The following is a 25,381-nucleotide window of genomic DNA, read 5'->3' on the forward strand; positions in this document are numbered from 1 at the left end:
ATGTTCTATAGATATCACTATGGAGTGCATGCCTTAGCTTGTGTTCCACCATCCAGGTCTTTGGTATGCATTTGATGATGAATATAAGCTTATCACAAAAACTAAGAATATATGTTGTTTGAAAATTCATTTGTGGGTTGAGCAGCAGAGTTAAGTGGGCTGTGCCAATGCTAAACAGCTCATTCTGCTACCGACACGTGTTTGGTGTCGTTTATTGGTATGGTGACCAAGTTAGTGATCAGCATGAGGAAGAGGTGCACGGTTGTTATGGTTCTTCCATATGCTGCTGAGGCCTTTTAATTGAATAAATTGTGAATATGTCTTGTTTCTTTAGACTTCAAACATCAAATTCAATAAATGACACCAAAGGAGATGATAACTCTGACACAGTTGTTTTATAATTTTGTGTATCTGACTGTATTAAGATTAATGAGCTTCTATTGTTCTTCGGTGTTGGATGACAACACTGAAGCCATGATTAAATGTTCTTTTCTTAGCATCAACCACCAAATATCCCATGAGTCATACGGGTGGGGCCGTGGCTCCAGCTCACCAGAACAGTTTACAGATTTAGACGAACCACCCCAGCTGACAGTTATTTCCCAAATCACCACCCAAACAGTCATTTCATAAATCCTGATGATACTTTCAGCCTTTAATTTTAAATGATTTGTTTTGGGTGGGGGTGTCATTACATCTAAAATCAATAAAATATGGAACATTTGTGATGTTGGGCTTGAAGGTTTACCTTTTGAAATGATGATGATGATGATGATGGTGATAACACATCCCATCATACTCTGAGGTGGTTAGAGGGGAAAAACATGCGGAACTAAAACCAGATTTAGTGTTTAGATTGTGACTCTTGGAGTGGGTTTAAAATTAATTTGGCTGCAGTTTCTAATGGAGCTTAAATTAGTTTTTCAGCCCTGAAAGTTTCATGTGCAGATGCTCTGAGGCGTGTAACCTGGAAAGTATTCATCGAATGAAAGTAAACTTTTGGATGGCATAAAGAAACGCAGTCAAGTTGCCGTACACAAAGAATCGGCTGATTTTTATGCTGATGCAGACTTTTAAAAATCTATTTAGTTGCGTATTTTTTTCCCCCACTGTATGTTTCCATCTGCTGATCAGCAGCTCGGTGACCCCTTCGGTGATCCCGCACACGCTGTGACCGCTGAGCTTTTGTTTTGGTGGTCAGTTGGTGTGAATTGTTGGACTCGCTGTCAGTTCTGATTGCAAAAGGTCTTTTGATTGTTGGGTATCAGTGACGTTAGACAGTCAGCAGCAGTGAGAATGCAAAGCAAAGCAGAGCATACCAAACACCTCCTAATTAGAGCTGGGCAATATGAGATTTTTTCATATCACGATATGTTTTTTTCATTTCAGGCGATAACGATATCTATCACGATATAAGCCAAATAACTATATTTGTAAGATTTAAATGTGCCGTTGCTCACAAGTAAAATGTGAAATAATCAGCAGCTTGTTTTTAAATATTTATTTCCCATAATAAGTTCAACAGGGTAGATGTACTTAAGGAACATGAGACTTTTTCAGATAAATAAAGGCAAATATTGCAAACTACACAAAAGGCAGCCGCTAAAGCGTTTAAGTTTCAAAATAGAACAAACGAAACAAACTAAATTGTCAATTCCACTTAGAAACAAAATATTAATTCTAAAAATAAATCTTAGTTTGTTTTACAGAAGAACAGACAAAACTGACTAACTTTTGTCAATATCAAATAAACTGAGAACTAAAAGGAAATTCTCAATCTCTCCTTGTTGTATAGCTGAGCTTTTCAAACAGTTTTAACAGTTACTTTAGTCTGACAAAAGCCGAATGACGAATTAGCGCTTCCAGTCAGAGACTGAGGCTACGTCCACACGTACACGGGTATTTTTGAAAACGGAGATTTTCCGTTTTCGTTTTAAAAAATAATCCCGTCCACACATAAAGGCAGAAATGAAGGAAAACGCTGCTATGAACATGCCAAAGCAGCAGGTGGCGCTAGATTCCTAACCGTGCAGAAATGTTGGCCAATCAGAAGTCTAGAAGCCTCAGTGGGAAAAAGTAAACAAAGCTGGGGCATAGAAGCAGAACCGAGTCGTATGTGTGGACGGACAGTAACTGTGTGTATATGTAAGCATTTAAACACTGCAGAGAGTAGAATTAACAGTATTGTAGAAATTCATTTCACCGAAACAATAACGTGGCGCACAGTGTGACGCATGCACCAGTTTATTGTATTTCCAGACTTGCTTTCGGCACAATTTACAGTGCACGCTACTCTGTTTTTTGTCAGACTTGAAATAGCCGAAATACCTTCACACTACGGAACTTCTATGGCTCTTCCGTTCGACAATCTCTCCGGCGTTGGAACCATCATCTGTTTTCTCTTCGGTCACGCTCATTTCCTCCATTACCCGCTGGCTGCTTCCCAAACAAACACACGTGCGGCTTGGCACTTGTGCTGTACGTAACAAGTCACGCGACGTGACGCTGCGGCTGTGATTGGTTCGGCTCTGCGCTACTTAATTTGGATTGGCTGATCTTTTTTTTTTTTTTTTTTTTTTTTTTTTTTAAGAGGACAAGAGCGACGAGGTCTATCGCGATAGCTTAATTTCTCTATCGAGTAAAAGTTATATCGCGATACATATCGTTATCGTTCTATCGCCCAGCTCTACTCCTAATACAGCTCATCTGTCCACTTTTAAACTAAATCTGTTGACCACATGCAGCATCAGGATGCATCACAAAAACACTAAATACACAATAATAGAATTAAAATAAGCCTAAAATCTTTCAAAAATAAATTATAGAATGAATTCAAATTATAGAATCGATTAAAGTGACACGCAAAACTCGAGAGGCATCAGCAGAATAAATGAAATATAATTATACACTTGAAGGTTTTGGGAACAACACAGAAATAAGCTCAAAGTATAAAAAATCAAAAACATTTCTCAGAAAGCACTAAATTAGACACTAAATACGTCTGTAAAAGTTTTAAAAAGGAAACGGGCTCTGACGAACCAGAGTTTGTCAGAAAGCAAACGGTCAAACAATAAAAAAATATCTTTAAAGAAATGAGCAGCCAGTGCAGTCATTGATGATGTATTTAAAAAAATAACTGGGACATGTGGCACACTATTGCGCTCATGAAACACAGTCCTGTGGTCAGATGGGTGAGGAGGTTTCTTCCTGTTAAAAGGGAGTTTTTCTTTCCCACTTTCGCCAAAGTGCTTGCTCATAGGGGGTCATATGATTGTGTTATTGTAGGTTCTAGCTTACAACATAAAGCGCCTTAAGGCAACTGTTGTTATTATTTGGCACTGTATAAATAAAATTGAATGGAACTGAGGCAGGAAAATTGTGCCAAGATTAGCAGGTAAATAAAAAAGCTGCTGTCAGATTGGGGGGGCTGCTCATCGCCAAAGAAATGAATTTTGGTCAGTACTAATAGTAGATTCATTAAACTTTAAAAAAGGAGAAACTCGTCGCTATTTAATCTTATTTACTTAAACTTTGAACTATGATTCAACTGCATAAACTGGACAGAATGACGATGGACTTTTGTGGAGAGGAAAAAGGAAATGTTGCGCTGAAAGGCCGAACGAGAGAATCATTGTAAAACTGAATGTGGTAAAACAGTCTGACTTTCATCTCCATTATTTCGTTTTCACATTAGACACGTTTGTCATTGTAGCCGAGACAGTGACTGAAGTTGAACGTAATAGCCCAGTGAGATTGTTGTTTTCAGCGGTGCTGAGGTTATGATTCAGCAGTGACCTCGTTGGCTGAGGCTTTGGACAGGAAGTGTCCGGACAGTCTGAGGCTGTTGCATAAAGGGGAATCTAAACATGGTGTGAAGCTTCTATGTCTGCCGCTGCATCGTTTCACTGTGTTTGAGGTCCTCAGTATGACTTTAGCAACCCCCCCACCCCTCCCTTATTCTGCTGCCTGCAGGCTGACAGACCGGCCGACAGGTTAATACCTGGCACCTGAGCTGCCTCCTGCAAATAAAATCTCTGCTGTCTTAGTTTAAGCCGTGTTAGCGGAGCTACTTTAGAGAATGCACTGTGGGTTAGTAGGTTAGTTTACCTCTGGCCTCTCAACATCTGTCTTGGTTTAGAGTTTGAACATTTGCCTATTTTAGCATGAGGGTAAAACAAAATCCAGACTTAAAGTCTCACAGCTTTTAGCTCTTAACGGACTGAATCCAAACTCCACCTCGAACCCTACATGGGCCACCAGTGACCTGGTGGATGATGTTTCTACCTGCACCAGTGCAAGACTAACGTTTGTAATCTGCAGCCAAACATCTGACATTACGCTCGGTGCCTGTTCATGTTTCTCTCAGGGTAAATTAAATTACGAAACAATAACTCATGTCACGTTGCACTTTATTAACAGTTTGTGTGACTTGAGAAACTGATAAGATAAGATAAGATAAGATAACCTTTATTAGTCCCACACGTGGGAAATTTGTTTTGTCACAGCAGGAAGTGGACAGTGCAAAAGTTATGACGCAAAAATTAGAATACAATAAGAATAAATACAGTACACAGCTGTACAGAATAGAATAAAATAATATACTATATACAGTAGAATAAAAATATACAATAAGATAAAAATAGAATACGAATGCTATATACAACTGAGTAAAAATACAACGATGCCAGAAAAGATTATTGCACTTGGTGTTATTGCACATGTGTGGATGTGTGTGTTTGTTCAGTTAAAGTCTTTGTTGTGGAGTCTGACAGCAGTGGGGAGGAAAGACCTGCGAAATCTCTCCGTCCCACACCGTGGGTGCCGCAGTCTCCCACTGAAGGAGCTGCTCAGTGCTGTCACAGTCTGCTGCATGGGGTGGGAGACGTTGTCCAACAGGGATGACAGCTTAGCCGCCATTCTCCTGTCACTCACCACCTCCACTGGGTCCAGAGGGCATCCTAGAACAGAGCTGGCCCTTCGGATCACCCTGTTCAGTCTCTTCCTGTCCCCAGCAGAGATGCTGCCGCCCCAGCAGACCACACCATAAAAGATAGCAGAAGCCACCACAGAGTCATAGAAGGTCTTCAGGAGTGGGCCCTCCACCCCAAACGACCTGAGTCTCCGCAGCAGGTACAGCCTGCTCTGCCCTTTCCTGTAGAGGGCGTCTGAGTTATGAGTCCAGTCCAGTCTGTTGTTCAGATGAACACCAAGGTACCTGTAGCTGTCCACAGCCTCAATGTCCATACCCTGGATGTTCAGTGGTTGCAGTGGAGAATGCTTGTGCCTGCGGAAGTCTACCACCAGCTCCTTGGTTTTACTGGCGTTGATCTGGAGGTAGTTCAGCTGGCACCAGTCCACAAAGTCTTGAGTCAGTCCTCTGTACTCCTTGTCGTCCCCATCAGTGATGAGGCCGACTATTGCAGAGTCATCAGAGAACTTCTGCAGGAAGTACTGGGTTGAATTGTGGGAGAAGTCTGCAGTGTAGATGGTGAAGAGGAACGGAGCCAGAACCGTTCCCTGTGGGGCCCCCGTACTGCAGACGACCCTGTCCGACACACAGCCCTGAGTCCTCACATACTGTGGTCGGTCGGTGAGGTAGTCCAAAATCCAGGTAGTGAGGTGATGGTCCACTCCAGAGTTCTCCAGCTTGTCCTTCAGAACCGAGGGAAGAATAGTGTTGAAGGCACTGGAGAAATCAAAGAACATGATTCTCACAGTGCTTCCAGCGGTCTCCAGGTGAGCGAGGGAACGATGTAGGAGGTGAATGACGGCATCATCCGCGCCAATGCCAGGCTGGTAGGCAAACTGAAGTGGGTCCAGTGATGAGCTTGTTAGGCGCCGAAGCTGAGCCAGGACCAACCGCTCCAGGGTCTTCATCAGGTGGGATGTCAGAGCCACCGGCCTGTAGCTGTTGAGGTCCTTGGGGCGTGAAGTCTTTGGCACTGGTACAACACAGGAGGTTTTCTAGAGCTGTGGGACTCTTCCCAACCTCAGGCTCAGGTTGAAGAGATGCTCCATCACCCCACACAGTTGGTCCGCGCAGGACCTGACGACCCTCGAGCTGATGCCATCTGGGCCCGCTGCCTTCTTGCCATTAATCCTCCTCAGTTCCCTCCTAACCTGGGTGGTTGAGAGAGACAGGCTGGAGCCTTGTGTTGAGTGTGTATTGGATGCTGTTGTTGGGGGTGGGGGGGTCACGTCATGAGTCACGTCAGCCTCAGTGTTACTTTTTGTTTTAGTGCTATTGTCATTGCAGCTGCATGCAGGTTGGTAACAGTGTGATGAGCTACAGAGGGTGTCAATATGTGCAACCAGCATAAAACAGTAGAAGTATTTACTGTAACAGGCAATGGCACGTTTGACTTATTTCCTGTGTAGCTAAAGTGTTGGCTGTTAAAAAACATAAAACAGTATAAGATTAAGATGTTCTTTACTCTGAGGGTTTACTTTGGTTGTTCTAATGTTGCACTTGGTTGAGCGTTGAAGCCTATGGGACATTTAATGTTAATAACAGCTCTGATCGTATCTTTTGCCCCACATTATAATAACGGGAAAACTAAGCCTGGAATAAATCAAACTGAACTTCTTTTAAAGTGAGAAAAATATTAAAATACGACATCACTGGGCTGAACCACATGGAGTTCTTCGAAGGTAGAAAATATTCTGACCTGATTCAGCTGAAATCATCACAGATGTTATAATGAGCAGCAGTTTAAGTTTACTAATTATGTCCAAAGTGTAAATTTGTTTCTTTTCTTGTGCTTTTCAGCAGCATGACGACTGCAGTGACCTTAGAGGATGCTCTCTCCAACGTGGACCTGCTGGAGGAGCTGCCGCTCCCCGACCAGCAGCCATGCATCGAGCCCCTCCCCTCCTCCGTCATGTACCAGGTCAGTACTCAGGAAACCTTGAAGCACACTTCTTAACATAAATAATAGGAATGATGCTGGGTCACTACAAACATAAACATACACCCACATGTAAGTGCAAACATGTGCAGTGTATGAGCATACCTTATGGACACATTTAACCCACTGATTCCTCAGTGAAGTACATTTAACCGCTGTGAGAACCAGCAAGGTGTATCAGCAAGCTCCACAGATTCCAGAAATACGATGAAATCGCCCCGTTAGATATAATTATCTAAGCTAATGATGGCTTATTGTGGCCAGCTGTGAAGTGTTCAACATGAAGTTCAGAGGAGAAGAAATCGAAAGTGATTTGGTTTCAGTATACAGATGTTCTTTATCCGTGTGAGCGCTGTGATACGATGCTTACCTTTCATTTTCCGTCTTTCCATCACAGCCCAACTTCAACACCAACTTTGAGGACAGGAACGCGTTCGTCACCGGGATCGCCACGTACATCGAGCAGGCCACCATCCACTCCAGCATGGTACAGTACATTGTTCACACTCGCTCTGATTTCAGATTGCTCGCTTTTGTCTTCTGACTTACTGGGAAAAATAAATCTGTCAGAATTGGGTCAAAGGCCTGCTGGAAACGGGGCCTGGGAAGGTTCCCACCATTTGGTGTTTGTCTGGCAGGCAAACACAAACAGGATCCAAACCCAGAAGGAAATGACCCGGGGACAGACGATGCTTTGTGTCCCATTAGCGAGGGATGATGGTTCGGGGTCTCTGCGTGCAGGCAGGGCGGGTTTCAATGCATGCATGCTTTGTTGTGAATCATTGTAGATCGTTTCTTTAATCGCTGATGTGACTGGTTTTTTTCATGTAGAACGACATGCTGGAGGAGGGGCAGGAATACGCTGTCATGCTCTACACCTGGAGGAGCTGCTCACGTGCAATACCACAGGTAATACCACAGAGCGCGTTACTGCTTTGGTTGTTCTCAGGGCAGTGAGTCAGTGTGTAGAGAGAAAATGACATCAGACATCTTAAGTGTATTTATTTTTGTTTTTCTCTACAAGGAGGAGTGCTGAAAAAAGTGAATGAATAAGTGAATGATCTAATTAATATATGCACACTGGTAAATTCATCAACAGAGGTACAAAATAATTGTAGATATCAAAAACAAAAGAGTAAAAAGTTTGATATTTTAGTTCTAATTTGCTTTTGGGTTAATTTGTCCTTTTTATTAATGCCATATTTTTTTCATTTTTTCCTCTTACCTTTGTATGTTCCAGTTTAAATGTATGTATTTTAATAGTTAATGTACTATATACCTTATTATCAGTATAACAGGAACTTTATTGGGTGTTGTTTGTTGAATTGCTTCCTTTATCTGTTCTGTTTGTTTCATCGTCACACTTTTATTATTTTTCACAATTTCAAAAAACAAACAAAAAAGAGAAAATATTTAACAATAAGCAGAGGAATAAGTGATGATGCAGCTTAAAGCTGAGATATCAGTTTGTCACATTTGCCAATGAACTAATTCAATTCAATTTTATTTATACAGCGCCAAATCACAACAACGCTCGCCTCAAGGCGCTTTATATTGTAAGGTAGACCCTACAATAATACATACAGAGAAAAACCCAACAATCATATGACCCCCTTTTAGCACTTTGGCGACAGTGGGAAGGAAAAACTCCCTTTTAACAGGAAGAAACCTCCAGCTGAACCAGGCTCAGGGAGGGGCGGCCAGAAGGAAGACAGGATAAAAGACATGCTGTAGAAGAGAGCCAGAGATTGATAACATGTATGATTCAGTGCAGAGAGGTCTGTTAATACATAGTGACTGAAAAAGAAAAACTCAATGCATCATGGGAATCCCCCAGCAGCCTAATTCATGCTTATTATTAATTTTGATGCTAACTGGGACTTTAGGTTTTTTCCAGATCATTTGAACTAAAAACAAAAACGGAATCATTATTTGTTTAATTCCTGTCTTTGGTGTCTTGTAGTGGATCTCAGGTTGATCATAGATGTGATGTAATGATATTGTTTTTATTTTTGTGTTGATTTCTGCTGAAATTTCTTTTTATTTGATGAACATTAAACTGATTGGATGATGAAAACGTGAACAGTAAAACATTTAAAAAAAACAACAACAAACAATTTCATAGTTGAGCCTTTTGATTAAACTGCATTGTGCACATCTGATGGTCACCTAAAGCTGGGATGTTGGTTTGTGACACTGCGGTGCTAACGCTGACGATGCAACAGAGGGCTGACTGAGGCAAAAAGAGTTAACTTTGGTAGAGTAGATGAGGTGGAGGAGGGTCAGACTGTTCTGTCTCTGCTGATTCTTTAAGAGAAGTCTCAGCTTCCAGAGAGCATTCGACTTACTGAATCTGCTGTAACTAGGACCCAGTCAGAAAAAGGTCATGTTTTTCTTTGGTTCATAAGATGAACGCTGCTCTTTGCGTTTGTTTCTTTCTTCTCAGGTGAAATGCAACGAGCAGCCCAACAGAGTGGAGATCTATGAGAAGACTGTCGAGGTGCTGGAGCCTGAAGTCACCAAACTGATGAACTTCATGTACTTCCAGGTATCATCAATTCTTTGATCAGCAGATACTGATGATGACCGGCCGTCTCTAAATCCTCTAAAGCTGCTTTATTTTCCCGCAGCGCACAGCCATCGATCGTTTCTGCGGCGAGGTCCGCCGTCTGTGTCACACCGAGCGCAGGAAGGACTTTGTCTCCGAGGCGTACCTGCTGACCCTCGGGAAGTTTATCAACATGTTTGCCGTGCTGGATGAGCTGAAGAACATGAAGTGCAGCGTCAAAAACGACCACTCGGCGTACAAACGGTACTCCATAAAACACACGCTCTCCTGCACTCACGAGGCCAGTTAGCCCCACAGACACTAGATGGCAGCATCAGTCAGCAACCTGGAAACCATTTACTATCCCCTTCCTGATCTCGGTGTTGGAATATATGGAATTAATCATATGGAGTATGATAAAGAGCAGAGGCTCATTCGACCCTCCTTGCTTCTGCTTTGACTTATTTGTCTGCGTGTCTGCAGGTTTACAGATGCAAAGTGTCTGAACAGAAATCGGTAAAAGAGCTTCCCACATGCGGTCAGACATTCAGAGCTTCAGTATGATGTCAAAGTGTTCATAGTAAACACGATAAAAGTTCATGTTCATTTTTTTTTTTTTCTCCCTTTTAACTTGCTCAGCTTTTTAGCCACATTTTAGGATGTTTGAGGAAAATGAATCAGTCCAGTTTTGCCTGCCTAACATCAGGGAGTTCTCAGGATGACCTTTTTAACACTCAGCGTTAAAAGGCTGATGGGTATTATTGTCTCCATACTGGGCGGGCGGTCACATTTGTGAATGCAATAATGCCAGAACAAAGTGACGCGTCATATAATGTCTCGATTTGATACCATAGGTGCATCTAGTAAAAGTCTCCGTCACGTTTGAATCTCAGCGAGCTTGACTTCAGGGGTAGCACTCCCGTCAGTGTTTCTTCTCGATGTAAAATACATAAGTTGATCTCTGGGAATTTCAAGCGCAGCTCACGTATGTGTTCACGTCTCTCTCTGGTATAGAGAGGCTGTGTTTGGTCTTTAAAACGAATGCACCGTTTCTCTCCTCTGCTCAGAGCCGCTCAGTTTCTCCGAAAGATGTCGGAGCCTTCGTCCATTCAGGAGTCTCAGAATTTGTCCATGTTTCTGGCTAATCACAACAAAATCACCCAGGTTGGTCTAAAGAGTGTAAAACACTCTTTGCAGCATTCATAACGTCAAATCTCATTTCTCCATATTCTTTGGCACACAGGATTTGACAAGTAAATATTTCTTTAATATTAAACTCTTGTGTACCCTCTGCCAGTCGTTGCAGCAGCAGCTGGAGGTGATCCACGGATATGAAGAGCTGCTGGCGGATATCGTGAACCTGTGTGCCGATTACTACGACAACAAGCTGTACCTCACTCCCAGCGAGAAACACATGCTGCTCAAAGTAAGTGACGCTGCGGAGGCTCGTTTTAAACCAGAGCGCTGTGCACAGGATAACCACAGCTCTCCTCTTCTCCAGGTGATGGGCTTCGGCTTGTACCTCATGGATGGAAACAGCAGCAACATCTACAAACTGGATGCCAAGAAGAGAATAAACCTGAGCAAGATCGACAAGTTTTTCAAGGTACGGCGGGACGTGTGACATGAACAAAAAACACAAACACATCTGTTCTTGACTGGAAAAACAAAAAACCGATGATGAGTGATACGTTATATAAGATTTCTTTTTACGGCTGTTTGATGTATTTAGGAAATAAATACCAAAACTTCAAACCATGGAATAAAATCCCACATGTAAAAAGCTAATGGTAATGCTAGCTTTATCGATCGTCAAATCGGTGTTTAAAATGCTAGTTTCCACCTTGTGGTTGTCATCATGGTTGCTGTCCACGGTTTTAAATGGTTCGTGTGTTCTTGGTGTTCGCAGCAACTCCAGGTGGTGCCGCTGTTTGGAGACATGCAGATTGAGTTGTCCCGGTACATCAAGACCAGCGCTCACTTTGAAGAGAACAAGTCCAGGTGAGAGCAGAAGACAGCTGCGTGGCTGAAATTTTAGGAGCTGACAGACTGTTAAAACTATGATTTTTCTTTTTCTTTTCTCCCGCTCCAAACGTGAACAGTCAAAAACGAAATTTGCTTTTCGTTCATCGCAGTTCTTTCTCCAACCAGCTGTGACCGTCGGCATGATGGGATCTAATTTGAATAAAGTGTAGCAGTTTAATGCTGCTCAGAACAGATTTCTCCCTTTAAACTGTGAGCTGCAGACTTTTATTGAAGCTCGTGTCCACTTTTTCTACTAGAGTTATTCAAAATGTCGGACATTGTCCCGATAAATGGGACAAGGGATAAAAATGCGGTCTGGGCACCTGGTCCGCTATATTTGTAGGGACGATGATGTCAGTTTGTCTAAAATATGTGAGCCACAGTTTGATTTCTTGTCTTGTAGTCTCAGTGAAATCTCTCAGCAGTTGTTGGACTGATGATTTTGCTTCAGCTGAATGTTGTCGTCCCCCCAGGCGGGGAATGTGCTTTGTTGTAGGAGCAGGCAGCTGCAGACAGCACGGACACAGTTTTTACTATGTGACTTTTTCATAAGTCAGTGTGAAGGGTTGACGTGGTGTCGGTGCGTTGTAGCATTTCATCTTTGTGATCGAGTTGAACTTTGGCAAACTTTGGCAGGCGTGTGGTCTCACGCTCTCCTTTAAAACAAACATGCTGCAGCAAAATGACATTTTTACTCGATCCATGCACCACCTCTCTATCGGGTTTCATTTGTTTTTATGCGTAATCTTAGCAGCTGGCACCTAAAGCTGTTTTTCTCCTATGGATGCTTTTCTTTATCATCACTCATTTATCCCATAATTCCTTGCTCTGATTCTCTCCTCTTTCTTATGTTTTAGGTGGACTTGCACGTCCATATCCAGCAGCCCTCAGTACAACATCTGTGAGCAGATGCTTCAGATCCGAGACGATCACATGCGCTTCATCTCCGAGCTCGCTCGCTACAGCAACAGTGAGGTTAGTGTGGCTTTCCCTCGGATGTTAAAGATCATCGGCGAGGTATTGGATTGAATGCGGTGCAGGTTTATTGTCATAATAAGCTGCTGTAGAGGATCAGTATCCCGCTGACCTTTATTTCACCAGAGAGAAACACACTCCAGCTTTTAAAGCTTTCTTATGTTCATTGGTATGTTTAAATTCCCAGCTGTGATGTAAGAGGCTTTTCAGCAGATGTCTTAACCCGGCGGATTTTCAGGGGTCATTGTTTAGTGTGACTGAGATGGGAATTTAACTGACTTGTGGGTCAGAAATACACTGAACACAGGAATGATAAGGGCAGGAAAGATAAATTCGAAGAGGGCCGTTTTTATTGGTATTTAGGTTTATGCTGATTTTCTTTTTTTCAGCACTAATCTATACTGTGAGAAAGTCAGGATTGTGTGGATTGAGCCTTAAATGACGTTTGTTTGTGTGCTGATGTAGGTGGTGACCGGGTCAGGGCGTCAGGAAGCCCAGAAGACTGACACTGAGTACAGGAAGCTGTTTGACTTGGCCCTGCAGGGCATGCAGCTGCTCTCACAGTGGAGCGCTCATGTTATGGAAGTGGTGAGGAGAAAACGCATGATGAGTGATTCCAGCTGAGATGTTTGTATTTATAAAAGTAAGAGTAATCCTCCCCCCTTCCCAACTCTTCCTGCAGTATTCCTGGAAACTGGTACATCCCACAGACAAGTACTCCAATAAAGAGTGCCCCGACAACGCCGAGGAGTACGAGAGGGCCACCAGATACAACTACACCAGCGAGGAGAAGTTTGCCCTCGTAGAGGTCTGTCACATCAGTGCACACATTTAAATGGTCACTCCATGTGAAATCATTCAGACCGGAAAAACATTCCCACTGCAACCTACCAGAATCAGCGTATTCTTTATGTACCCACTGTACATAGCGTCCTTCTAAGTTTCTTGGTGGATGTGATCTGTCCAAGCTGTTATAGAGAATACATGAACAACAGTTTTGTTCCTCATTTTCACATAAGCTGCATTCAGAGTGTTAAAATATGAATATATTGGAAGCAGATTTTGAGCCAGAAGGAATCAGGACTTGGATGCTGATTGATTTTTTTTTTCATGGAATGACAAGATTGGTCTTTTGATCCACTTGAATTCTTGTCCCTGATCCATTGTTGTGCTTTTACAGGTGATTGCAATGATAAAGGGACTGCAGGTGCTGATGGGACGCATGGAGAGCGTGTTCAACCACGCCATCCGTCACACCATCTACTCAGCTCTGCAGGACTTTGCTCAGGTCACTCTGCGTGATCCGCTGCGCCTCGCTATCAAGAAGAAGAAAAATGTCATCCAGAGGTTCGAATCGCATTACAGTCAGATTTAGATCGCACTCAGATTTAGATCCAGTTTGTGGGAGATGTGATGGTTTATTAAAAAGCGCTGATTTCCCCCCCCCCGAAAATGTTTAAATTGCCTTTGTGATGCAAATAAAACAACATGGGGGACTCAGCTGATTGCACCATCCTGTGCTGGACTTCCACCCCACAGTCCTTAGAGATCTCCAGAGCAGAACAAAGCTTGTGTTGCAGATCATCCATCCACAGGACACAAAGCTCTCTCTGGAGAGGCGGTTAACTGATAATGAGGACCGCTTCAGTAACGATCCAGCCAGTGAGTGAGCCCACAGGGACACATTGGGCTGAACTTAGCTTTCAAAATAAGAGTGCAGGGACTCTTCACTAGTAATTTGATTGCGAGCTGCTTCGTTGTCTGAGATGGACAAAAAAATAATAATTAAAAATGCTCAAATTAATTGGCAAACTATTGCTTCAAATATCTGGCCATCCTGCTCAAGTAAAACCTGTTTGCCTAAATAATTTCCTGCTTAATGTCAATTTATTTACCATGTTTAGCTCATCTGTTATTAAGTTGTGTTTGAGACTACATTTGTTAACATATTGAATAGAAATATTGTGGTTTTTGCATTAACCACCATTTATACACATTCTCATTTTCGGTTCGTTGGTGCTCCAGTAAAGGCCTTCCTTTTGGCTGAAGACACAAAGTAAAACTGTCTCATTCAAAAGTATTTTGTTTTTCCTTCTTTCTGCAGCGTCCTCCAGGCCATCCGAAAGACCGTGTGCGATTGGGAGACCGGCCGGGAGCCTCACAATGACCCCGCCCTCCGTGGAGAAAAAGATCCAAAGGGTGGCTTTGACATTAAAGTTCCTCGCCGCGCCGTGGGGCCGTCCAGCACGCAGGTCTCACCTCACTGACATTCTTTATCATAACTCATTTTAATGTATGAGGATGCAGGATGCTACATAGACGTTTTGCGTATAGTTACATTTTGCAGTTTACAGTTTGCCTCCTGGCTGCATGCCAAATATCCTTGGGCAAGATACTAACCCCGTGTTTGCCTACTGGTGGTGGTCAGAGGGCCCGGTGGCGCCAGTGTCCGGCAGCCTCGCCTCTGTCAGTGCGCCCCAGGGCAGCTGTGGCTACAATGTAGCTGCCATCACCAGTGTGTGAATGTGTGTGTGAATGGGTGAATGACTGAATGTAGTGTGAAGCGCTTTGGGGTCCTTAGGGACTAGAAAAGCGCTATACAAATGCAGGCCATTTACCATTTATTTTATTTTTGGCTGAACTGCATTTTCATGTAGTACCAGTGTATACCACACAGTGGTGTAAGTTATTAAGAACACAGGAAAAGGTGTGCGGCATAAAGTAAAGCCTCTCGAGAAAATGCAAGTAGGACTAAAACGAGATATCAAAGGTTACGTCTGAAAACGGCAACAAACCCACGGGTAGAGCACTGCCCCCTGGTGGTGAAGGTTTGACATTAAAATTTGCAGAGGGTATTTACTGTAAGGAGCCTTTTTAATGTGGATAAAATGGTGACGAATTAATCAAAATCCACAATAATTCTGTATATATTCTGTATAATTCTATATTATGTTTCTAATGTTTCACACTGCATATTTGAATGAATGAGTGAAAAGCAAAAAAGTTACAAAAGTACATAAATGCACTGTAGCATAGTAAATCACTGTAGGTGATCCTCCAGCACTTTTCCTAACCTGGAAACCCATCATCCATCAGCCCAGCTATCACCACCTCTCACTGAGAATTGGAAGGGGATGTTGGATTTACTAGCTTTTCAAAGATCCTCTTACCTGCTTTTGATATTTTGTAGTATGAAAGCTTCAGAAGATGGTTACTTTTTGTTTTCTACTTTTTTTTAATGAATTGTGAATCTTCTGTGTAAAAGGTGTTACGGGATTGGACTAAGACGTTTTTTGGGTTTACGGTACTCAGTTTGTGGCTCTGAGACCTCTGCTTTCACCATCGGCAGTTACACCGCACACCTCACCTTGGGTTCTTTTTATACCCATTCATCCTGTGTGGTGCTGGGTTTAAAGTTGTGTTTTATGTCAGACTCAGTAGTACCATCTGTTATGTTCTGTACTGCAGACAGATTTATCAGCTCAGGGGTCATTTCCAAGAACTAATCTGTTTTCCAGGTGTGTGCAGGTGTGTGGCACTATTTGTTTACGCACCAGAGCGCATCAGCACAGTTAGCTTTTGATTTGTTTCCAGGATTATATAATTCTGCTTCCTGTGGAGGCAGTTTTGCATAATAACTGACCGCTCACATCCTGTCCTCAGTTATTCTTTATTAATTAACATGGGAATTAATAAGAAATGTCAGAGGATGACACCATAGATAATCTCATGTACCGTATTTTAAATAAAACGAACATGTTTCTTTCAAAATAAAAGCCTTGCTAAGAAACAGAGTTTCTATCCATGCTAAAGCACTTTTAATTTGAGATGGATACAGCAGTTACCTGGAATATTTGAACTGCTACAGTATTTTATTCCTTAGCTTAAGAGGAAAAAAATAAACATGATGAAGCGCCGATCCATTGCGCTCTGACAGGACCACACCCTGGGGTGCAAATATGCAACACACTAGGAAACCAGGAAAGAGGCAAACACTTTTCCACACCACTATGGAATGACTGAGATGATGAAAATGTTGAAAGCAACACGGAGCTTTCATACCGGCTGCCCACCTGTAATGAGATTAGTGTTTGCAGGGTTGTGAGTACAGTCAGCAGGGCGCCGGCACTAATGAGGTCTTCCTTTACTCAATTCTCTTTGTTGATGCAGCTCTACATGGTGAGGACCATGCTGGAGTCACTCATTGCTGAAAAAAGTGGCTCAAAAAAGACTCTGCGCAGCGGCCTGGAGGGCCCCACCATCCTGGACATCGAGAGATTTCACCGCGAGTCCTTCTTTTACACTCACCTGCTGAACTTTAGCGGTAAGAGGCAGATGCAATCAGTCACACCTGAGAACGTTTCATCTCTGCCTCCCTTAGAATAAGATGATTCTTATTTTATTTTCCTATTACGACTTTTGGATATTTAACGATATTTAATGAACATTTCTGGGATTAGAGGGTTGGCTTGAAAAGTCATAATTTTTGAGCACTCATAACTTCAAGTACAGGACTTTGAAGCTCTGTTTAAAAAGTGCAACCAACTCACACACATCTCATCACTCACACACTCAGAAAGTCATAGTCTAAAACTCAAATCATTTTGTTCAGCAAACGATAAATATCATCACCAGCCCGAGGCCCCTGACAGCTTTTGGAAGGGGACTCTGATGTAACCTTCTTCCATCTCCCCTCTCTTCCCTTCAGAGACCTTGCAGCAGTGCTGTGACCTCTCCCAGCTGTGGTTCAGAGAGTTCTTTCTGGAGCTCACCATGGGTCGCAGGATCCAGTTCCCCATCGAGATGTCCATGCCCTGGATCCTCACCGATCACATCCTGGAGACTAAGGAGGCTTCAATGATGGAGTAAATATGCTTCTTTTGTAACCAAGAACATTTATTTCCACTGGTTACCACCAACTCTGATAACTACTGGACAGTTTCCCTCCCATTCTTATTATTAAGTTCTTCATCCTATGTGAAAGATGGGCTGATTGTTTGGTGTTCTTCTCACAGCAGTGGAAATAGATATTCTCCATGGTATAATTTGCAACTTGGTGCAAAAACGGAGGACTGCGTTTGTCCTTCTCTAACTAAACTTCATGTTTAGTCACAGTCTGGCTCTTTGCGATTGGCGGTTGCGATCGGACAGATGCGTTCTGACAACTTCAGCGCTCGTTTCTTTTCATCTTCCATTTTCAAATAGGACCCTGGATGAAATCCCAAAAATTGGGATTATCCGTGAATGTTTTCGTGTCTGCTTTAAATCTTTGCTGCAGGATTACGTTGATACGAGGCAGGTTTTACATAAGCCATTAAGCACATCAGCTGGCAGGAAGCATACGTGCTATAATTCTTCAAATATTCACCCAAAATTTTTGGGGAAAAAAGAAAAGAAAAACTCTCCGTTTTACTCTTATTTACTATGGAGAGTAAGTGTTTTGTGCAGGTCGTGCATATTTAAGCAGATGTCTGTGTGGCGCGTATCAGTTCTGCTAGTTTCCAAAGAGCGGCGCTGAACGACGATGGTTAACCTCGAGTGAACACGATCGAACTGATGAGTTTGATGTAACGCTTCCTTTTTTAACCAACTGCTGCTGCAGCTAAATGAAGCTTCTTATTTTACACGTCTCAGCTTTTATCCTTGTTGCTGAACAGATTAATTCTCTCACGGTTGCAGGGTGTGTTTAATTCTAGAATAACATCTTAATCCCCTGCAGGTATGTGCTATATCCTCTGGATTTGTACAACGACAGCGCACACTACGCCCTGACCAAATTCAAGAAGCAGTTCCTCTACGATGAAATAGAGGCAGAGGTAAAGGATCATGATCTCAGATATGTGGCGGCTGCATCACCGCGCTCATAATGCCTCTGACTGCACGGCTTTCCTAAATATCCTGTTTGTTGCTTACAAGCTCTCTTATAGTCACCTCATTAATCTCAGTTTCCTGTCCATTTCATGAGCTGTTGAGTAGCTGCATTTCTATTCATTATGTAGCCGCTTGCAGAGCTTTGTTAATGTGCATGTAGAATGGATTTGGCTCGGTTCTTTACAAAAATCTGTGAAAATAATTTTTCTCCTTAAACCAGAAGAAAGTACTATTTCATTGGTCATCTATGTTGAAACTTTTAAACATTTTTTTTTTCTTCAGGTTAACCTGTGCTTTGATCAGTTTGTCTACAAGCTTGCTGATCAGATATTTGGGTACTACAAGATTCTAGCTGGAAGGTACGTCGACCCCTCTCCCCCTTATGTGCAGACACACAGTCTCATAAGAAAGGATTTGATTGCTTCGTCTGTTTTCTAATGTGTTGATTCCAGTAGTAATCAAGTAGCATGATTAGTTTGAGAAGCAGTCGGATCACTTTTCCAATGTTTTTACGTTGTCAAGGCCTCAACGACAGCTAGCTTATTTGTCGTCCAGCTAGAGTGATAGTGTGAACGTAGCAGAGGGTATTAAAAAACTCTGTGGGAGGATGAAGGGGATAAAGGTGCTATAGCACATGTGCTTAGGTACAAATTATTTATTTAATATTTGTAATATTGCAAATGTCAAATATGACAGACACAAACAGGACATAGTCGGACAATTTCAAATGCACCTCTACCCTCCAGGATTGTGGGGATCCGAGGGAACGGTTCAAAACTCGGCTCACTTCCGGTTCTATCACAATAGCTTTGCATAATTCACAGTTCAGAATAATCCTCCTTTATCCTACACTGGACCTCGGGGGAGCCCCTGTGTTATGTCTCTGAAGCAAACTATTTTAGTTTCTCCCCATTGAAGCCATCTCTGTTCTGATTGGCTGCCCCTCACTGAGCGTTTAGAGCAGTCTGAGCTTATGGCTCACAGAGGTTTGTGTACATACACTGACCTCGTCATTAGAAACTCTGGTCATGATTAAAGTGAACCAGATATACATGCCAGGAAATAAGGAGCAGGCCTAAAGGTGTGATTTTTACAAACCTTGACTTCTCTGTGTTTATGTGAATCCTCTTTCAGTCTTCTGCTTGACAAACGGCTGAGATCTGACTGCAAGAACCAAGGAGCCAACATTCCCTGGCCGTCCTCTAACCGCTACGAGACTCTGCTGAAGCAACGCCACGTCCAGGTATAAGCTGCACGCTGTCGTGCTTTCCACCTCGCTGTACTCCCACCTTCATGTTGTCTCTAACTAACTGGCTGTGAACCTCAGCTTCTAGGCCGCTCCATCGATCTCAACAGACTCATCACTCAGAGGGTTTCTGCTGCTCTTTACAAATCTATGGAGTTGGCTATCGGTCGCTTCGAGAGTGAGGATCTAACCTCCATCATGGTATGTAGTTGTAATTTAATTTAGCTGATGATTCCTGGGGTTTTTCATTTGACTTAGTTAAAAATATATATTGGTGGTGTGTGACTTGTTTAAAGGAGCTGGAAGGCCTTCTGGAGGTCAACCGCATGACGCACAAGCTCCTGAGCAAGTTCTTGACTCTGGACAGCTTTGACGCCATGTTTCGCGAAGCCAACCACAACGTGTCGGCCCCTTATGGCAGGATAACACTGCACGTCTTCTGGGAGCTCAACTACGACTTCTTACCCAACTATTGCTACAACGGGTCTACCAACAGGTGACATTTCAGAATAAAATCACGGTGAAGGTCACAGAAAGACCAAAATGTTCATATATTAATGCCAGTAGCTGGAGCTAAAACTAAGAGGCAGTTTCTTATAAACGTTCACAGCTGTTTATTTATTTTATTTTTTATAGTTTTATTAGATAAAATATCAGATTGTGCTTCTCAAAGGTTTAGGGGGGAAAAGGGAGTAATTGTGTGGGTCTTGTATTTTCAATCCCGATGTTATTTTAATGGAGATATGTTTCCAACTCTGCCTTCAGGTTTGTGCGCACCATCCTGCCCTTCTCTCAGGAGTTCCAGAGGGATAAACCACCCAACGCTCAGCCTCAGTACCTGTACGGGTCAAAGGTCAGGACATTTTTCTGTTAGAGCTCCCACACTTTATCTCCTCATATTACAGAGGTGGACTCTCAGATATTCAGTATACGCTGTCAAACTGTATCCACAGAATACAAGGGTGAAAGCATTACTCTGGGAAGTGTGTGCACGTGCTCAGACGTCCCCTCGGAGGAAATGAATGCCTTAAATGTCATGAAATGTGAAAACTCCATGCAGCACATGAGTCAATCACATGTTCTTCTGTTTAACGTGTAGTTATGTGGACCAACACGCTGGGGGCGCTAACCTGATAGTGTAGCTATGATGCTGTCAGACTGTTTCAGTCCTCACACTCATGATGTTGATGTCTGTGTGTTCCTGTGTCTAAAAATAAGACCAGAAACTGTGTATAAAAGATGGACGTGGCCGCTGTGATGTCACTCACTGGTCGGTGAAGTCCTGTTATGAAGCATCGAGGTGACCGTTCTCACCATCGCTTCTTGAAGCCAGACGTGAAGAGAGAGGGGCGGATCTGACTATGACAGACGCTGACTGAACACTCTTTGGCTACTAATGTTTTTTTTTTTGGGGGGGGGGTTCCCAAGGCAATTCAAATCCACTTTTCATATCATCTTTATAAATCACACATCAAGGATTTTGTCTTTTTTCATTGGACTGCAGAATACTTTGATATCCAATCAAAATAATGTAAATAATATTTGGATAAATCAAAATCACTCCCAGACATGTCCAAAAGTAGTTGTTGTTTTTACTTTGGGAGAACAAATATGGCTTGAGAGGGTTTTGTAATTTCACTGTAGGAGAGGTTAAAAAATACATTTAAAAAATATATTTTTGGTTTATTTATGGACATAAATAAATGACATGAATATAAAAGAATGATCTACAGAGTTATGAGTAAAACAATTTTATTTATTTTTAATGTTTTTGTGGATAGTGAAGCTTTGATTAAACAGACAACATTTGTTTCTGTCTGAGCCCGTTCTATAAACACGCAGGCGACGCGTTAAATGACAGATTTTTTTTATTTTTCTACATGGATAAATTTTTGTCAGTGCCAAAAGAAAGATGAGTGCCATATTAATGATATTTAATTTTTGGTTTGTAATTTTTTTTAGGTCTTAAAAGCATAAATCTTTTTATTTAAAATGGTGTGCATGTGTGCGTGTGTGTTGAAACCTTGCTGTAATAGGTTGGAAATGTTTCCTCTGAGGAAAAACACACAAATAGGATTTTGTGAGTGGATGAAAATACTCGGTGACAATTGAATCTGAACAATGCTGTGATGACCTTAATCCAGTTGATTCATGTTGGCTCGCTGCCGGACAGCTTAGCCAGCGTCCTCAACTCATGGTCTTGGGTAATTATGTGACCCGTAGGCTGCGCCGAGAGGTGGGGTGATTGCATGATGTTGGAGAGTTTGATGCTGTCTTGGCTGCTGCTTCTCGTAGTGTAGAGGGCTCCAGATGTGGACATGCCTTGACAGGTTGAGTTGGTCACCACCGGGTGTCCGGCTGCGGCCTGGCCGGGGAGGATACAGATGTTGTTAAGACAGCTCCACAACAGGATGCTGGCGATGACGAGGAGCAAGATGCAGCAGATGAGCCATACGGCCATTGCCAGCTCCCAGCCGGCTCTGTCGTGACCTTCGCTGCTGTCGCTCAGAGTGCTGAACACTTGGCATTGTTCCCGCACCGGATTGGCAGCCTGACACGTCACACACAAGAAGTAGGCAGTCTGAGGGAGGAGATTGGTCAGGTGTGTGCTGGTCTGACTGACAGGGATACGATCCTCATACATGAAGCTTTTGCGCTTGTAGCCCATGAACAGGCTGTTCCAGTTGGGGTCGTACATGACGCTGTAGAAGGTGTCAATGCAGGTGGGGGAGGATGGCCAGCTCACCCTGGCTGAGGTGGAGGAGATGTTGTAGATTGCAATCACCATTGTGAGAAGATGGAGTCTGCAGGAATGAAGTGCATCCTCAGTTACTGCAGCTGTCTGATGCTTGCGATGTAAAACTGAGCTGGAAAAAAGGAAGATGGGAACACAGTGAGACACTGAAAGGACTAATTTGAGATGACAGGGTGAGGTATTTCTGTGCTCTTTCCCCATCTAAGAGCTAATATAAGAAGACTTCATCAATAATAAGCTTTCTCTTGGCTCAGTGAGCCATTTGGTCATGATTCATAACATTTAAATAAGTCACCATCCTAGTTATGTTGCACAACAGAAGCTTTCACATTTTACTCTTAATTTTGGCTCCTTCCCACCCATATTTTTTTAACCCATTTCCTTTTTTTTCCACCGATCAGCACTTTTGTTCCCTTTAAGAAGCAAAGCACTTTTAACCAGATTTGAGAAGTGATTCTCAAGCTCTTAATCCAGTTACTCCTTAGAACATAAGTAGCAACCATTATTTATTCCACAAAAACAGGCATCCGAGGCTCGAGACAGCGTTAAGTAATAAGTAAACAAAGTAAGTAAATGTTTTAGTGGAGGCAGCACATCTAAAGAGCTGAAATGCTTGAATTCGCTCACAGGGAAGACCTAGTCAGCTTGACGCACCTTATAGGAGAAAGAAACCTGATGTTCAGTCCCCTCAGAAGAGTCCCAAAGATCCTGGATGAGCCCCCATTTATGTCGCAACTAGGTTTGAGGCTAAAAACAAAAAAACGTGTGCACTAAATTTAAAAAAGAAAAATGAAAACAATAATAATATGCCGGACAAATACCAGAGAATTACCACATACGTGATCCAAGTTAAGAATTTATGAATTAGGCCTGACTCTCATACACCTACCCATGCACATTTTATTTATGTACAATTAGCAGTTAAACACATGCTCAAACTGCACGGCCACTGTTGTCCCTTTAAGGATTATAGAAGGGAATAACACATCTGCTTTACTTTGATCTATAACAACTAAAAATGTAAACACTGATATCAGTGGCTGTTCTTTATTTAATGCTTATAGCATCTATGCAATTGTACTTTTGATGCTGATATTGGTCGCCGTCGTCGGCGGTTCCAGATTTTGTCTCAGGTCTTTAATGTCAGTGTTTTGTTGCGTTTCAGATAGAAGTGAATGGAGGTGGTTCTAAATAGTTGGTGGAAAAGCAGCATTAAGTCTTAGGACTGTTCTGACGTAAGTGGGCAAAAACGCATCCAAAAACTCACCAATTTATGGTTTCAATAAAAGCTCTAATTACTTCCTGACTTTAAATCCTGCTCCCATTTGCAGTATGCACAGAGCTTAGCATAATGAAAAATGTCATGACCACACAGCCGATCCTCACCATGTTATATAAAGCATAACGAGGGGGAAACAAAGCAATGTCGGAGGATAATAAGCATTGTACAAAGAGTTATCTGGAACAGATGGGTGGGAGGGAGCTGAGATTATGCACAGATGATGCAAATTGCATAATGGAAATTTATTTTTCTGAGCTGTCCAGTTTACGAGCTTTTTATTTCAATATTTTAATAAATCCTGAAATTTATTTTATAAAATCACACTTTGACCCAAAGCACCTGCTGACATATTTAACTATTGCAAGAGTTTATTTTGCTTTAAAAATCTAAACTTAATCTTCAGTATTGAATAATATTTTACGTGCATTGAATAAAATGACACCCAAATGTAAAAATGATTAAAAGTTTTCACTTTGCCCTTAACCAGTGCAGGGTGGGTTTGGTGCTCACTGCAGGCTCAGTTAAAAGAAATGCTGATGACAAATGATGCTTTAAACCCTCCTAAATACTGGTGCTTTTCAGACAAAGTTAATCTCACAGGTTTCATTTTGTTTTCTTTTTGCCACATTTTTACAACTGTAAAGAAATCTTGTGGTTTTTCAGAGGTGTCATAAAAAAGCATCTTGTTATTGACGTTTCTATAACTATTGGCTGTAACAAGTAACCAGTACGACCACCGTCATCAATTCAAAGCATAAAACGGAAACTTACCGGGAGACCTGTGCCAGCACATGTTGGTGTTTGCTCAGATTATCCCGTAATGCTGCTGCTGCTCGTCACTCACTTAAAAAATCTTTTCTTGTGTCGCCGCTCTGATGCTGCGTGCTGCTGTGGAGATTTCTAACCTCAGTACTGACGCAGAGATCGGTGTGTCCTCATCGCCGCTGCTGCTGGATTAGAGCTTCACCTCACTGCTGACAGGAGAGAGGGAGGACTAAAAATCTGTGGTGTATGTAAGGGAAAAGTGCACAGTGCAGACAAATCAATCTTTATATGTTAGCAAATTTGGTTGCTTTGATTTTGTTTTCCATGCCAGCGAGTTAATGCAGAGACATCATAGTGTTATTGATCGTTATTTCCCCTTCGGGCAGCACTTTGGTTTATGTCAGAGTATCTTGTATATCTGACACTGGAGCTTAAATGTGCTTCAGTTGGCGAGACCATCTGCCTAACTGTTTGTTCCACAGCAAAAGCTCTGAACAACTGGCGGCCAGATTGTCGTATTGCTGTTCGTGGTCCCCAGAGGATAATCCTAATGTGGAAAATGTTCCCATTTTACTCGCTTTAAAAGTGCCATGGAATTTAATGTAAGCATTCGTTGATTCCTTTCACTTTTATTTACAACGCATCAGCTCACAACAGCAGGTTAGTGTGTCTGATTATTGTGATCCTCTCAAATGTTTAACACTGTGATGACACAAGAGGAAAACTTACCCTCTCCTCTACTATGACCTTCTTTTCCGGCCTCAGCTGTTCTTTGGGTTTATTTTGGCTTTTTCTTTTTAATTAAGCTGCTTTATAACGTAGCACTTGGGGACTGTGGGGACAAAGAACTCCCTTAAAGAGAAGCAGACTCTGAAAGAGTAGTTGGTGGACTGCTTTCTCAGAGCTTCACCATCCCCCCCTTTAAATATCTCAAAACAAAGTCCCTGCATGGTGGTGTGCAATATTCATACTAACCTTTTTGATGTCTTTTGATGTCTTTCTCTGC

The 25,381-nt window shown here is 42.3% G+C and overlaps 2 protein-coding genes across 3 annotated transcripts in view; one reads left to right on the forward strand and one right to left on the reverse strand.

The window, feature by feature from the left end:
• cyfip1 (cytoplasmic FMR1 interacting protein 1) overlaps nucleotides 1-25,381 on the forward strand; it is a 40,709-nt gene that overhangs the window by 7,273 nt on the left and 8,055 nt on the right. Inside the window, exons 2-23 of the mRNA XM_082525586.1 lie at nucleotides 6,770-6,890; nucleotides 7,306-7,395; nucleotides 7,740-7,817; nucleotides 9,355-9,456; nucleotides 9,539-9,720; nucleotides 10,524-10,620; nucleotides 10,754-10,882; nucleotides 10,958-11,062; nucleotides 11,366-11,457; nucleotides 12,339-12,456; nucleotides 12,922-13,044; nucleotides 13,139-13,264; nucleotides 13,637-13,803; nucleotides 14,561-14,708; nucleotides 16,627-16,780; nucleotides 17,165-17,321; nucleotides 18,176-18,272; nucleotides 18,610-18,686; nucleotides 19,462-19,570; nucleotides 19,655-19,774; nucleotides 19,870-20,069; nucleotides 20,339-20,426. Coding sequence (XP_082381712.1) covers nucleotides 6,774-6,890; nucleotides 7,306-7,395; nucleotides 7,740-7,817; nucleotides 9,355-9,456; nucleotides 9,539-9,720; nucleotides 10,524-10,620; nucleotides 10,754-10,882; nucleotides 10,958-11,062; nucleotides 11,366-11,457; nucleotides 12,339-12,456; nucleotides 12,922-13,044; nucleotides 13,139-13,264; nucleotides 13,637-13,803; nucleotides 14,561-14,708; nucleotides 16,627-16,780; nucleotides 17,165-17,321; nucleotides 18,176-18,272; nucleotides 18,610-18,686; nucleotides 19,462-19,570; nucleotides 19,655-19,774; nucleotides 19,870-20,069; nucleotides 20,339-20,426 — 2,676 coding nt within the window. The 5' untranslated portion in view covers nucleotides 6,770-6,773. The remainder of the gene's footprint in view (nucleotides 1-6,769; nucleotides 6,891-7,305; nucleotides 7,396-7,739; nucleotides 7,818-9,354; nucleotides 9,457-9,538; nucleotides 9,721-10,523; nucleotides 10,621-10,753; nucleotides 10,883-10,957; nucleotides 11,063-11,365; nucleotides 11,458-12,338; nucleotides 12,457-12,921; nucleotides 13,045-13,138; nucleotides 13,265-13,636; nucleotides 13,804-14,560; nucleotides 14,709-16,626; nucleotides 16,781-17,164; nucleotides 17,322-18,175; nucleotides 18,273-18,609; nucleotides 18,687-19,461; nucleotides 19,571-19,654; nucleotides 19,775-19,869; nucleotides 20,070-20,338; nucleotides 20,427-25,381) is intronic.
• fndc9 (fibronectin type III domain containing 9) lies at nucleotides 20,437-25,371 on the reverse strand. Of its 2 annotated transcripts, XM_082525591.1 has the most exons (3): nucleotides 24,382-25,371; nucleotides 22,983-23,075; nucleotides 20,437-22,440 (listed from the first exon to the last, which is right to left on the reverse strand). In XM_082525591.1, the coding sequence occupies exon 3, from the start codon at nucleotides 22,359-22,361 to the stop codon at nucleotides 21,723-21,725; it is 639 nt and encodes a 212-aa protein (XP_082381717.1). In that variant the 5' UTR covers nucleotides 22,362-22,440; nucleotides 22,983-23,075; nucleotides 24,382-25,371; the 3' UTR covers nucleotides 20,437-21,722. The 2 variants fall into 2 exon arrangements, with proteins under 2 accessions (XP_082381717.1, XP_082381716.1); XM_082525590.1 differs by lacking the exon at nucleotides 22,983-23,075.

This window comes from Aulonocara stuartgranti, assembly GCF_965226115.1.
Source record: "Aulonocara stuartgranti genome assembly, chromosome: 23".
NCBI lineage: Eukaryota > Metazoa > Chordata > Actinopteri > Cichliformes > Cichlidae > Aulonocara > Aulonocara stuartgranti.